This window comes from Theropithecus gelada, chromosome 5 (genome assembly GCF_003255815.1).
Source record: "Theropithecus gelada isolate Dixy chromosome 5, Tgel_1.0, whole genome shotgun sequence".
Classification (NCBI taxonomy): Eukaryota; Metazoa; Chordata; class Mammalia; order Primates; family Cercopithecidae; genus Theropithecus; species Theropithecus gelada.
Window position 1 is genome coordinate 40,713,733 of NC_037672.1, and position 11,626 is coordinate 40,725,358.

Here is an 11,626-nt window from a genome sequence, read left to right on the forward strand (position 1 = left end):
TCACTTGCACACATGGAGCTTGTCGGGCGTCCTGGGGTGTCAGCAGTCTGCAGGGTTTTGGGGAGCTGGACAGCCCAGACCTTGCCGGACATCACTGGTCTTGAAGGCACCTGCATGCAGAATCCACTGTCATTTTAAGTCCACCTCAAAGACCTGAATTCAAATCCTGCCTTGGCTGCTACTTAGTCCACATATCCGCAGCCAGATGTGAACAATTTTATCAATCCCTGGTGTGCTTCTAGGGGACAGAAAAGCATGGACAAGAATCCTCCCTGCTCTCTGAAGCACTAAATTTTATATTTGGCTGAATTTGGCTGCATGGGTTTAGATGTCACAACCCACCTGGATGTCCAGAGCCAAGTGGGGTTCTTGCTATTTTTAGTACAATTTCCTTTATCTTCCCTTATCCTTTTAAAATAAAACTTTAAAAAATTACTAACCCAAAAAAAAATGAATCAAGAAAAAGAAGAATTCAATTGCTAAACTTGCTTTTTGTTTTTATTATCAACAATCAAGTTAATGGTACACTCTTGGAAAACTATATGCACATGTAGAAATATTTCCCTTTTAAATAGAAGCATTCATTATAACACATATAAATAAATTCAAAAATCTGAAACATAACTTATGACAATTATGTTCACAAACATAGTCCAACAGGAAAAAAAAGAAATCAGACAGACATGCACCTGATAACAAAAATATATACCATTGTCTGAACTGTGGCCTCTCTAAACACAAAAGATTGAACCCGTGAGAACCTTATTACACCATAAAGACACGCCATAGAGACTACAAGAAGAGAAAAACATTATACGGTCACGTAGAGGAGACGGTCTGTACTGATATTAACACGATACAATTGAGTCACAGAACACAGTTGTAGAAAGACACCGAAAAAGTTAAAGCCTCAACATTCAACTAATATCTAGAGTTTGTGCCTTTTAAAATAAAAATAACAACAAAAAAATCAAAACAGAGATGTCTAAACTGCGCGAAGAATGGAACCCTCAATATACAGTCCATCCACCATACAGGATGTGAGTCCAGTTCGGATCATTCCAACAGAAATGCAAACCGAGACACTTCTGCAAACGTATGTGTGCCTTTTCCTTGCTCGGTAGATTTTTCTGCAGCCAGTTATGTGGACTGCAATTGACTCCAATCCAAAGCAGTGCCAAAAAGTTCAGTAAAAGCTGGTGGAAGAAGAAAATGCCAACGGGGTAGGCGGGAGCAAGGGGGAAAAAAAGAGTTGCGAAACATGAGACACATTTTGCAGAGTTTGTAGATGAAAAGGCATCTCATGGATAGGGCATCTTTCAGGGCCCAACGGCTGCAAAGATTCGGGGTTGGGAGTTGCAACTGTGTGGGGTTCCGATGCCCTAATGGCGGGATAGTGTTCAGCGAGGTGGGACAGGCAAGGGGGAGCGAGAAAGTCATTCCGGCCACCGGGACAGTCTGAGCGAGTCGTCGCCGCAGTGACCCGAACCCAAGGACAGGATAGGAAGGGGGGGCTGGAAAGGCGTCCCTACTCTTCCCTGAAGAAGAGCCCCAAGAGAATCCGTGCTGTTAGGAGGGAGCGGATTTAGGGGTTCACAAGATCGAATCTTCAGTTCCAGCTGCAGCTTCTCCCCAGCCCCTCCTTTAATTTGTCTTTCTTTTTTCTTATGTTTTTTAAACCTTTCTGGGTTGTTAGCTTTTTGTTTTTTAATGGTTTCTGTCTTCCAACTTTTTGTTTTTATTTTTACTTTTTTGTCTTTTTTTTTTTCTAAACAAGTCACTGAGTTGGTTGTGAGCCCCCATCTCTTCCTGTCACCTGCTTGGGCCACAGTCATACATTCCCCGAGACAGACACAAACTGACACGCAGACACAGCCCCCTGAGAGTGCCCCCGCGTCCAGGCCGCGCTGCTCACAACCCCCGGTCAGCAGCAGGAGCCCAGGCCCCGATGCGCGGCCCCAGGCAGGTGCGAAGCCAGGGAAGTTTGTTTTGTTTTGTTTGGGAGTTGAGGAAGGGGGGTAGGAGTGGGGTTGAAATGAGGGCGACGCCTTTTTCCCTTTATTCTTAGAGCGATTACTTTAGGCCCTCGATGAAAAAGCCATGGCAGCAGCGACGACAATAGCCTTGGGCCTACCCGCTCGCCCACTCGCCCGCCCGGGCCCTGGCTCGCCCGCTGTCGCCGCCGCCGCCGCCGCAGGATCCCAGATCAGAACATACTGCTCTTCACTAAGGCGGCTTTGGCACCGTTGGGTCTTTGGAGCGAAGATAGGACGCTGGCGAAGGGGCCCCCAAGCGAATCCGGGATGGAGGTGATGGGGCCGGGGCCGGGAGCCCAGCCTTGTCCAGGGCCCCCAGCCGCAGCCAGGCCTCCAGCTGCTGCCGCCGCCGCGGCCGCCGCCGCTGCTGCTGCGGCCGCCGCCGCCGCTGCTGCGCCGCCCTTGCCGGGTTCGCCTCCCGGGCCCCCGGGCCCCGCCGCCCCTGGAGCTCCCGCTGGGCTGGGCCCGCCGCCGCCGCCGCCATTCGCCCCGCAGCTGGGGGTGGGGTTGGGGTTGGGACCTGGGCCCCCAGTGCTGTCCGGGTCGGTGCTCTTGGCCTCTTTGCTCTCGTCGTCCCTGGAGGAGTCAGATTTTTTGCCCGAGGAGCCGTTCTTGGCCGCGGCCGCCGCGGCTGCCGCTGCGCGCTCCTGCTTGCGAAACTTGGCACGGCGGTTCTGGAACCACACCTGGCCCAAGACGGAAGGAGAGACGATGAAGCAGGGGAAGAAAGAGGAAAATGGGAAAGAAAAGCAACGATTAGGGTGGCCCACGTTCTACTTCGGCTTGTTTTAACACCCTCCTCCCCATGAGCCGTGGTCACCCCTGCGCGCACCCAGTCCACCAAGTCTACCGCTTCTTGCTGCTATGCATCTTCGGAGAAACTTTCTTAGGGGGAGTGAGCACGCCAGGGAAATGAAGGCTTGCGGCAGAGTTAAAAAAGCTACAGGTCCCAGAAAGACCCTGAAAGGGAAGGCCTTATTTTGGTGGACCTCTGTTCAGTCTGCTTCTTGAGCAAGCCCCGAGCTCGTCATTCAATCCTAAGCCTAAGTTCTAAAGTTCAACTCTAATTGGTAGAAGGAAAAGGGATCCTCTGGGTTTGCTCCGACGCCCATCCCGGGCCTTTGGGCCTGGAAGAGCATGCGATGGTGCGTACCGCTTCTCGGTCGGGGGCTCACCCAGAGAGGCGCTGTGGCCAACTCGTGAGCGCACCTGTGTCTAACAGTTTAGAGTAAGTTATGGTTCTTGACCTTCATGAAGTCATAGACCCTTTGCAAATCTGATGCAAGTCATAGTTTTCGGGAAAATGCACCTATATGCCATGGGGCCAGGTTAAAAGCACTTGAGTTAGGAGGCATTTGGGAAAAAAGAAACAAAGGAAGGAAAGACTTATAATACGGGAGCAAAGTCTGCACACCTTCCACCATAGGCACTTCCTGTCCCCGAAATTGCCTTGTTCATCCACGTCCCAAGGCCCCCCATGTCTCTGCTCGGGTGGGAAACACTTCGCAGCTGGAAATAAAATGCCAAGAGCGCGCGCTCTAAGCCTTTCTCGAACATACAGCCACACCAAATCCAGTATTTCTGATCGGCCCTGGGGCTCTAGGTCTTTCTCACTCGAGGTTCCAGGACTTCGAATTTCACCAGCCGCCCCTCACCCCGACACCTCCCCGGATCAGTGCGGAGGAGCTGGGTCGGTTTCCAGGCGCGCGTACCTGGACTCGCGCCTCTGTGAGGTCGATCTTCAGGGCCAGCTCCTCCCGAGTGTAGATGTCGGGGTAGTGAGTCTCCGCGAAGACCCTTTCCAGCTCTTTGAGCTGCGCACTGGTGAAAGTTGTGCGGATGCGCCGCTGCTTGCGCTTCTCGTTGAGGCCGCCGTGGTCCGTGAAGAGTTTGTAAGGAACTAGATAGAGTATGACAGAGGAGATAGAAAGTGAGCGAATCAGCCAGCAGCGCGCCGGCCGTGGAGCTAGAATGTGGGGACTCCAAGGTCAGGTCATCCGGCAGCCGCTACCTACACCCGCGCAGAGAATCGCACGGAGAAGCTGCCGGAAGAAACCGAGCAAATTTGTTATCTACGGAAACCTGGGCTCAAACTTCGTACTTGGCGGAGTCGTTTCCGGCACAAGCGCCTTTGGGTGGATTGAAACAGCGCGATGTGACGGACTGGGGATAGTGCTTTCAGCAGGAAAAAACCAGAGAGGAAAAAAAATCCAAAAACCTCAGTAGGAGTATCAGGGAGCCAGGAAAGAAGTTACCAAACAGTTCCACTTTGGAAACTTTTCAATTCTCAGAAAGTTGACCTGGCTCAAAAGTTGGGAGAAAGTGCTGCAAAAAAATAATAATAAATTAAAGAAATAATCATAAAAATGACCAGCCAAAGAGGTGTGAGCCGCTGTCGGTTCTTAAAAAAAGAGACACTGCCAGTAATGAGCTTTACTCTTTGTTATTTAATTATTTTCTAAGCTTTACGTCTCATCGCAAAGTAAATAAATTATGCCTATCATTTTGGCAGCTTAAGATAATTTTGTTGGCGGTTCGGGTGTGACTAGGATAGTGTAACCCTGTAAGTGAATTACCCCTCCCTGCAATCGCTTCTAACGTGATAAATTCTTTCATTTGTGTAAGCAAATTTCGTTTGGTAAATACTAAACACATTTCCATTTTCAAATGCAATCAAGGCTTCCTATATACAGGCGGAAAGGCGGTTTCCTCCGCTGAGAAAGCTGAAGGTCCTTACCTGCGGCGTACGGACTGCTCTGGTGGTCCCTGAGGGTGCCCAGGCTGCAGGATCCCGGCGTGAGGGACGGGCAGCCGGACGTGGCCCCAAAAGTGGTCCTTATCGGGTTATACTGGAAGCCACTGGCCTGGCTGCAGGAACTGAAGTCAGCATAGGCTGAAGCCAGGCTCGAGGTGTCCATCCCAGCCATACAGGACTCGTAGGCAGAGGAATTGAGGTAAGAATATTCCATTTTATACATTGAAAAGGTTCTGGATGGCTCAGCCAAGTGGAAAAATGAAATAAAAGATGGATATGGAGAAGGTGGCTGGAGTGGGGAGATGTGCACAGCTCAACGCCTGCCTCCAAACTGGCCTCCTTACTACCAGCAGAGCCTAGTTTTATGAAAAAGCCTCCTATGAGATGCCTTGTCTGAGGTCTCTAGAGCATATAGTCCTCATAATAAACTTGGCTCTTTCCACTTGGACAATAGCAAAGCGGTTGGTCTTATTGCTGGCGCTTTTTACATGACAATAACTCATCCGTCTATTGGGCTGGCACTGGGGAACTGAGCTGTCCAACCTCCCTATCATTGATTCCTGCATCTCTAATTAGAATTTAATACCACACCATTACGCACCGAGCCCCTGATCCTCCCTTCTAACCAGCTCCCTGCCCTTTAATTCAATCACACTACTTGGAAATAATGAAAGTTGGGTGACGATTCTCCCTGATCCAATTTCCCCGAGCTTTTAAGCCTTTTTAACTGATCATATACCTTAGGCATAAATTGAGATAGTGTGTGTGTTTTCCCCCTTTTACGTCCTCTTCTTTTTTTTTCCCCTCAGTTAGGGAGAAGAAACCTTGATGTCATAGAAAACCTGTTTTGTAAGAGTGTTACACGCTCAATTTAACAACAAGCCTACCCCCCGAAGTGCATGAAATGTTGTAAAGGACTGGGACATTGGCAAGACTCAGGCGCCCTGTAACATAGAGTAAGTGGGTCAAGGGGGTTTATGTGAACGATAAGCGGATTTCTTTAAAAATACACCTGGTAGAAGGGGTTAAAAAAAAGAGAGAGAGAGAGAGAGAGAGAAAGCATCTTATAAATTGCATTTCTCCTTGCAGCTAAATGTGCTTTCAAGAGACTCAGGGTATACAGCCACTTAAAAATAATAATTAAAAAAAATCTGAGGAAAGCTTTTGAATGTAAAACATCTGGATTCTCAACCGTTGTGTTCTTTGCGCTCAGTTCTGTGTCTGTTTGCATTAGCGCAAGGTTTGCATTTGGTTGGTTTGGAGTTTCAGTGAGGTTGTTCGTTTTAATTACGCCATAACTGGCAAGCGAGCATGAAGCGTACCCAAATGTATCTCCTCTTTCATCTCTTTCGGGCGCTCTCCCTCTTTCTCTCCTCTATTTTATTTCAGGTGCCCACAATCCTCCACAGACCCGGGGACTGTGTCTGTTTGCCTTTTAGGTTTGCGGACGACAGTGAGCGAAATTCTTGCCATGTAAATGCCCAGGCAATGGCTCCAGGTCGGGCACCTTTCTTGTCCGATTCCTCAGGCTTTTGGGTGCTGGCAGCGAGGCACAGACAAAGAAGCGAGCAGTGATTTGTGGACCTCGGTGGCCCCATGATTTAAGCGGAGGGTAATTTTCATTTGGTTCGTTAGGCCCTAGCAGAATGAGGGAAACTATTTCATTAAATCCTTCCTCTCGGTGGACAAGAGGGGGAAAGCTTAGTTGAATCGCCGTGTGGTGTAAACAAACCCTGGATATTTTATATGAATTAAATGTGTAGATAATTAGTTTTATTGCATTCATTACCCCCTTTATGTGCTCTGTAACAAGTCAGTAATTAAAGTAACAAACTCATAAAGTCTTTATAGGGGCATTTAGGCGTTCAGTGTTTGCCAAACTAAGTGGTTTAATTCGATGCTAGTGCCGGGGAGTGGATGGGCGCCCGCTCTCCCCTGCCACCGTGTTTTATTGCGCACTAAACTGCTGCGGACGCAGTAATGGATTAAACAGGGACAGCGGTCCCCCAGCCTTGTGCTTCTCTGCAGGGTGAGTTTCAGGCTCGTTTCAGGTGGTTGCAAATCCTCGGTGCGTGAGGAAGCGCTAAAGTCGGGAGTGCAGGGAGCCGGACCTACCGAGGATCCTGGTGATAGTTTTACGGGGAGGGCTGATAGTTTTATTGCAGTTGTATGTTGTACAATGCGTATTTGATAAAGAAGGGCCCTTGGTGACCAGTGTGCACTTTTTTGTGCACGGGGGTGAAATGAAAATAAATGTGTACAAGGTTTTACTGCGGCGGGAAACAAATTGCAACGCTCTAAATGGTTTTTCTTTATGGTCACCAGACAAGAGGAGAAAAGGGATGCAAACATCTGTCTTCAGTCCCCTAAACCTAAAGGCCAGCTAAGACGGATGCGAATCCAAGTGCTATTACAGCGGAGATTTGTCTTTATTTATCCTGCTCTCATGAATATGAATCTGCATTTGGGCCGGGAGGTGGCTGTATCCCTTTGGACTCCACACATGGAATTTCCCCCACGCTCATCCCCCTCCCCAGCCACTTAAGGGAGGTGGGGGATAGGTTGTCAAGCACAAGGCTGAGATCGTCCAAGTTTCTTCGTTCCCTCGGATTTCGGGTTGGGGGATGTGCTTGCTGGTTTTCTGAACGCAACTCTGCCGCCGAGGCCTGCACTCGGGAGATGTGGATGTAGGGAGCACAGGCCGGGTTGTCCACCGCCAGCCCGCTCCTCTGCTGCAGGGTTTAAGCGCGTTTCCCTGCAGAAGAGAGTGACCAGGACTGGCCAGGAGGTGATGTGTTTCGGCTCCAAGGCCTATTTTTGACAGTAACTAGGTTCACACTCCACTTGGTGCTAGAGTCTTAGTGTACCCGGGGTGTGTCTCCGCGTGGTGCAGAGCGCGCACTCTGCTCCGGAAGCTACGGCTGGGTGCCGCGCCACTGCTGTGCGCCCCGGCTCTGATCCCTACGCCTGAGCCGACTGCAGGGCAATTTCACCGTGGGTCCTAAGTTTGCTGACAGTCCCCAGGCCCCGTTAGTTTTTAGGGAGGAGGCGAGACTAGGACCTAAAAAGTGCTGGGAGCTCGGAGTAGAGGGGTTCACGTTGGCAGTTTCTGAGGATGGCTCTTAGGTGAAGATGTGGAACTTGGAAACTTAGATGGTGCACAGAGGCACTTCCTGGGCGAAAGGGAGTGTTGGGGTGGGGAGTTCAGTGAGCAACTCAGGGGACCTGGATACTGACGGGGCGTCAGAGGGTGTCAAAGGGAGAAGCTGAGTGATCTGGGCGAGGTCTCTGCCGAGCAGCGCTGGCAAGGGAAGTGCTTGACCGCGGAGGGTGTCGGGGAGCGGTCAAGGGGCAGGTCCGGGGCTCGCTCCCTCCCGGTCCTGGGGTCCCTCCCCGCCTCGCGGTCCCGGGCCGCTTAGCCAGCCATCTCCGGGCACCCCCTGCTGCCGACCGCCCGGGGTCGGGGTGCCGTGAGCCTTCTGGCCTTTGTACCACCAGACCTTTCAGCGCCGGGCCCACACGGTCGGATGAGCAAATGTGCTTGACTTCATTTTCCCCTTTGTAGACTTTGTAGGTTTATTTTGTTCAGTGTCACCATCCCTCCCCCACCACCCCTGGCCTATCGTCCCTCTGCCCGTCTTTTGTGGCCCGGGGTCTTGCTTCTGCTTGGAGATGAAAGGCGTGCGGGGCTGGGCCAGGCCAGAGCCCCAGCCCCAGCGCCCTGTTTTGTTCCAGTTGTGCTTTCTACACGCGAGCTCTCCCCTAAAAGTTGTACTAAATGGTTAATTTAATTATTCCAACTATAGACCAACTGCTTCAGCAGCCTCCACCACGCGTCTGGGAGGAAAAAAGAAACCATCTATAAGAAATAATCTAATAAAAGTGAAGTGTAGAAAAACCCCTCCTGATTTTCAACCGGCACAAATAGAATTAAGCTTCAGCATCCTTTCCCCAAACAGACCTTTTGTCCGGATCACAACTTCAGCCAACCAGCAATGTGTACAGTGCCTGCTATTTATTTTAATAGAGGCGGGTGGGTAACAGGACGGATTGATAGATAAATGACTACATGGATAGATGGATGAGTTTGATCCATCTGCCTCTGCCTTCCCTTTCTTAGTATGCGCACACGGTTGACTTTTTCCCCCTGCCGATTTTCTGAATCAATAATGGAAAGGCAATGCTATGTGATAAAAGGAGGGGAAAAGGCCATTTAAAACACCGAAAAGGAAGAGATTACCAGCATATATACTATCAGGAAAAAAAAAAAAAAAATGTTTACATGCTACTCAATACCAACTGAAAAAGGTTGAAAGTTTAAAAGAAACTTTTCTTTCCTTTTCTTCACCATTCATAGAAGGGTTTCTTTTTCTTCTTTTTTTCCTTGAAAGTCAGAAAGAATGTTAGAAGACAAGGAAACAAAACAGCAAACAAAATGCCATTGTATTGTAGTAGCGATTCATGGGAAAACGCTTGTCAGCCTCCTAATGCCTCACTCCTAGGAGGCTGTTTCGAGGCTGTTTTACCGCAGGCGAAGCACAATAACATGGGAATGAATAAAATATTAAATACCAGTGAGAGTTTCAGAGGAATTCTCTTTTTGATTGCTTTATTTGATGCTGCATCCAAATTATCCCAGCACAGCTAGCCCACTGTCTGGCATACTCAACACAGAACCAACATTCCTTCAACCGAGAATGAATAGACAAGATTTGTCCTTGGGTTTCTCCAAAAAGACTTCAGCAGACAGCAGTCTTTCCCACTCACCTGCACTAAGAAAATAACCTAGACAGAATTTACTGGGACACTATTTCCACGGAACAGAAAGCATACCAGTCACAGTAGCCCCATATCTGATGACCCAGTACATTCTCATAGCATTTTAGAATTTCCACCACATTTTCCATTTGCCTAGCAACCATGATACACGTTTCATAATAGAAACTCTTTGAGGTTCTGGTAACTAACCTCTTGGCACTGTGAGACTAACAATTATTAACTGATTGACAATAGCGTATACAAAGCAATTAACACAGTGCTTGGCACATGGAAAGAATCCAGTGACTGTTAGTCACCAGTATTATGATGATGGCAGTGATGATGATGTTGGTACAGTCTCCTAGAATTGTATATTAAACACTTGACTTTGAGATTTAGATGGTGCATAGACACAGCATTTTTCCTATTGCACGTTTATAATGCATGTGGAAGAGGGTAGGCTAAATCAAAAAGCAGGCTCTAGGATATCAAATGGGAGAAAAGAAAGCAACCAGGCAGATAATTTTATTTTTTTGGAATTTACTGGAAGGTATATTTGTATTAGATAGGTTAATTATGTTTTGTCTTACAATATTATATACTGTATTTATGCATAATTAATATGGTGATTTATGTTGTATGTAAACGTTAGTATGTTCAGGGTGATCTCACTTTGAAAGGCATTTGCCCTGGGTTAGCTGTGTGGGTTTGGGTTGAACTTTTATGGCTAACTCATAGATGATGTTTCTGTATCTGGATTAACTTTGAAGGTACCCCATGTGTATGTGTTATATAGGTGATGGTGTACAGATCTCCAAAATGCATTATTTTAATAACTTTTCAGGACATTTAAAAGCCCCACTCCACTCCTCCCCTCCTCTTCTCTTCACTCCCACAATGCTATAATTAGCAGAAGGGGCTGCCTGTTACCTTTTTGCTGGAGTTTGGCTAATAGTAGTAACATCTGCTGGGCTGGTCGGTGGGGAGACATGGGGTATTTAATGTAAAAGTGACACAGATGTAAAAGTGACATCTGCTTGTAACAAAGGAGAACCAAAATTAAATTAGCTAGGAAGCCCTCTCTGTCTAAACCCAGAAAGAAAAAAAAAAAAAAAAAAAGCCCTATTTGAAGAAGGAGGGAAAAAAGTAATCATGAGCCCTGACCAAGCTTGAGGGTGCAGAAGAGAACTTGTAGATGGGATTATGATTTTTTTGAGCCAGCAGCTCCCAAAATGACTGGAGGAGCAGCATCCTAAGGTAGCAATGTCCTAAGACCTTGAAGGCAACTTCTTCCGCTCCAAAGAAAATGGTCAGACAAGATTATCTTTCTTAGCCAAGCAATGGCCTGAGCTGTGTCAGTATAGTATGGGCTGAGAAATCATTTTCAGGTTGAAGACAGGAAGGAAATAAGGGCAAAACCTTCAGAGTTAATAATATCTCAGTATATTTTTGGGTAAGTTTGGGCAGAAACAGATTTTCATTTAACAGCTATATTCAAACTCCTACTTCCAACTACTGTAGATGAACCATTTTTCACCAGGCACATACATGTGCTTAGGAGATTGCATTTGGCAATCAAAACTGCCATGGTGCCTAAAATAGGGCTCAACTGTGGCACAGGGGTGGGAGTGGGGGTGGGGGTGAGATATGCTTAGCATCCTCCTAACCATTGTTCTAGGAAATCACAAGTGTTACAAAGGAGCATCTCTCTCCCTTTTTCTTATAATGATTTCCTAAATTTCTCTAAGTGGAACACATTATGACAGCTTTATATAACTTGATTTCACAATGATAACAGAAGCCACTGGACAAGAATTCCCTCAACCTCCTACGTTTCAATCTATAAATCGATCAACTTCTGCACCCACTCATTCTCCATTGCTCCTGCTACTTGGAGGAGGGGAGCCTAGTCTTATCTAAGGCCAATCCCTCTATCATACTTTGGAGTTTGATCTCTTCTGCTAGCTCAAGGACCCTACCCAATTCTTCCTCTCTCATGGATCTTCGAACTCTCATCTGCTTGTCTGGACATATCCTGTTGTTCTCTAAACATGCTCAAACCATGCTCATACAAATT

The 11,626-nt window shown here is 47.8% G+C and overlaps 1 protein-coding gene across 1 annotated transcript; it reads right to left on the reverse strand.

Annotated features, from left to right (window-relative positions):
- Positions 1–499: 499 nt before the first annotated feature.
- Positions 500–5,374, reverse strand: PHOX2B (paired like homeobox 2b). The gene is made up of 3 exons (XM_025386088.1): positions 4,774–5,374; positions 3,749–3,936; positions 500–2,722 (listed from the first exon to the last, which is right to left on the reverse strand). Exons 1-3 carry the CDS (start codon positions 5,012–5,014, stop codon positions 2,207–2,209), a joined length of 945 nt encoding a protein of 314 aa, XP_025241873.1. The 5' UTR covers positions 5,015–5,374; the 3' UTR covers positions 500–2,206.
- Between the last annotated feature and the right edge of the window lie 6,252 nt (positions 5,375–11,626).

Bases quoted from the DNA above. Each gene is read 5' to 3' on its own strand.
- PHOX2B (XM_025386088.1), bottom strand. From the start codon at position 5,014: ATGTATAAAATGGAATATTCTTACCTCAATTCCTCTGCCTACGAGTCC. The intron at 3,937-4,773 runs GTAAGGACCTTC...TACTCTATCTAG, and splicing joins GAGCAGTCCGTACGCCGCAG to TTCCTTACAAACTCTTCACG. The intron at 2,723-3,748 runs GTACGCGCGCCT...GTCTTGGGCCAG, and splicing joins TCACAGAGGCGCGAGTCCAG to GTGTGGTTCCAGAACCGCCG.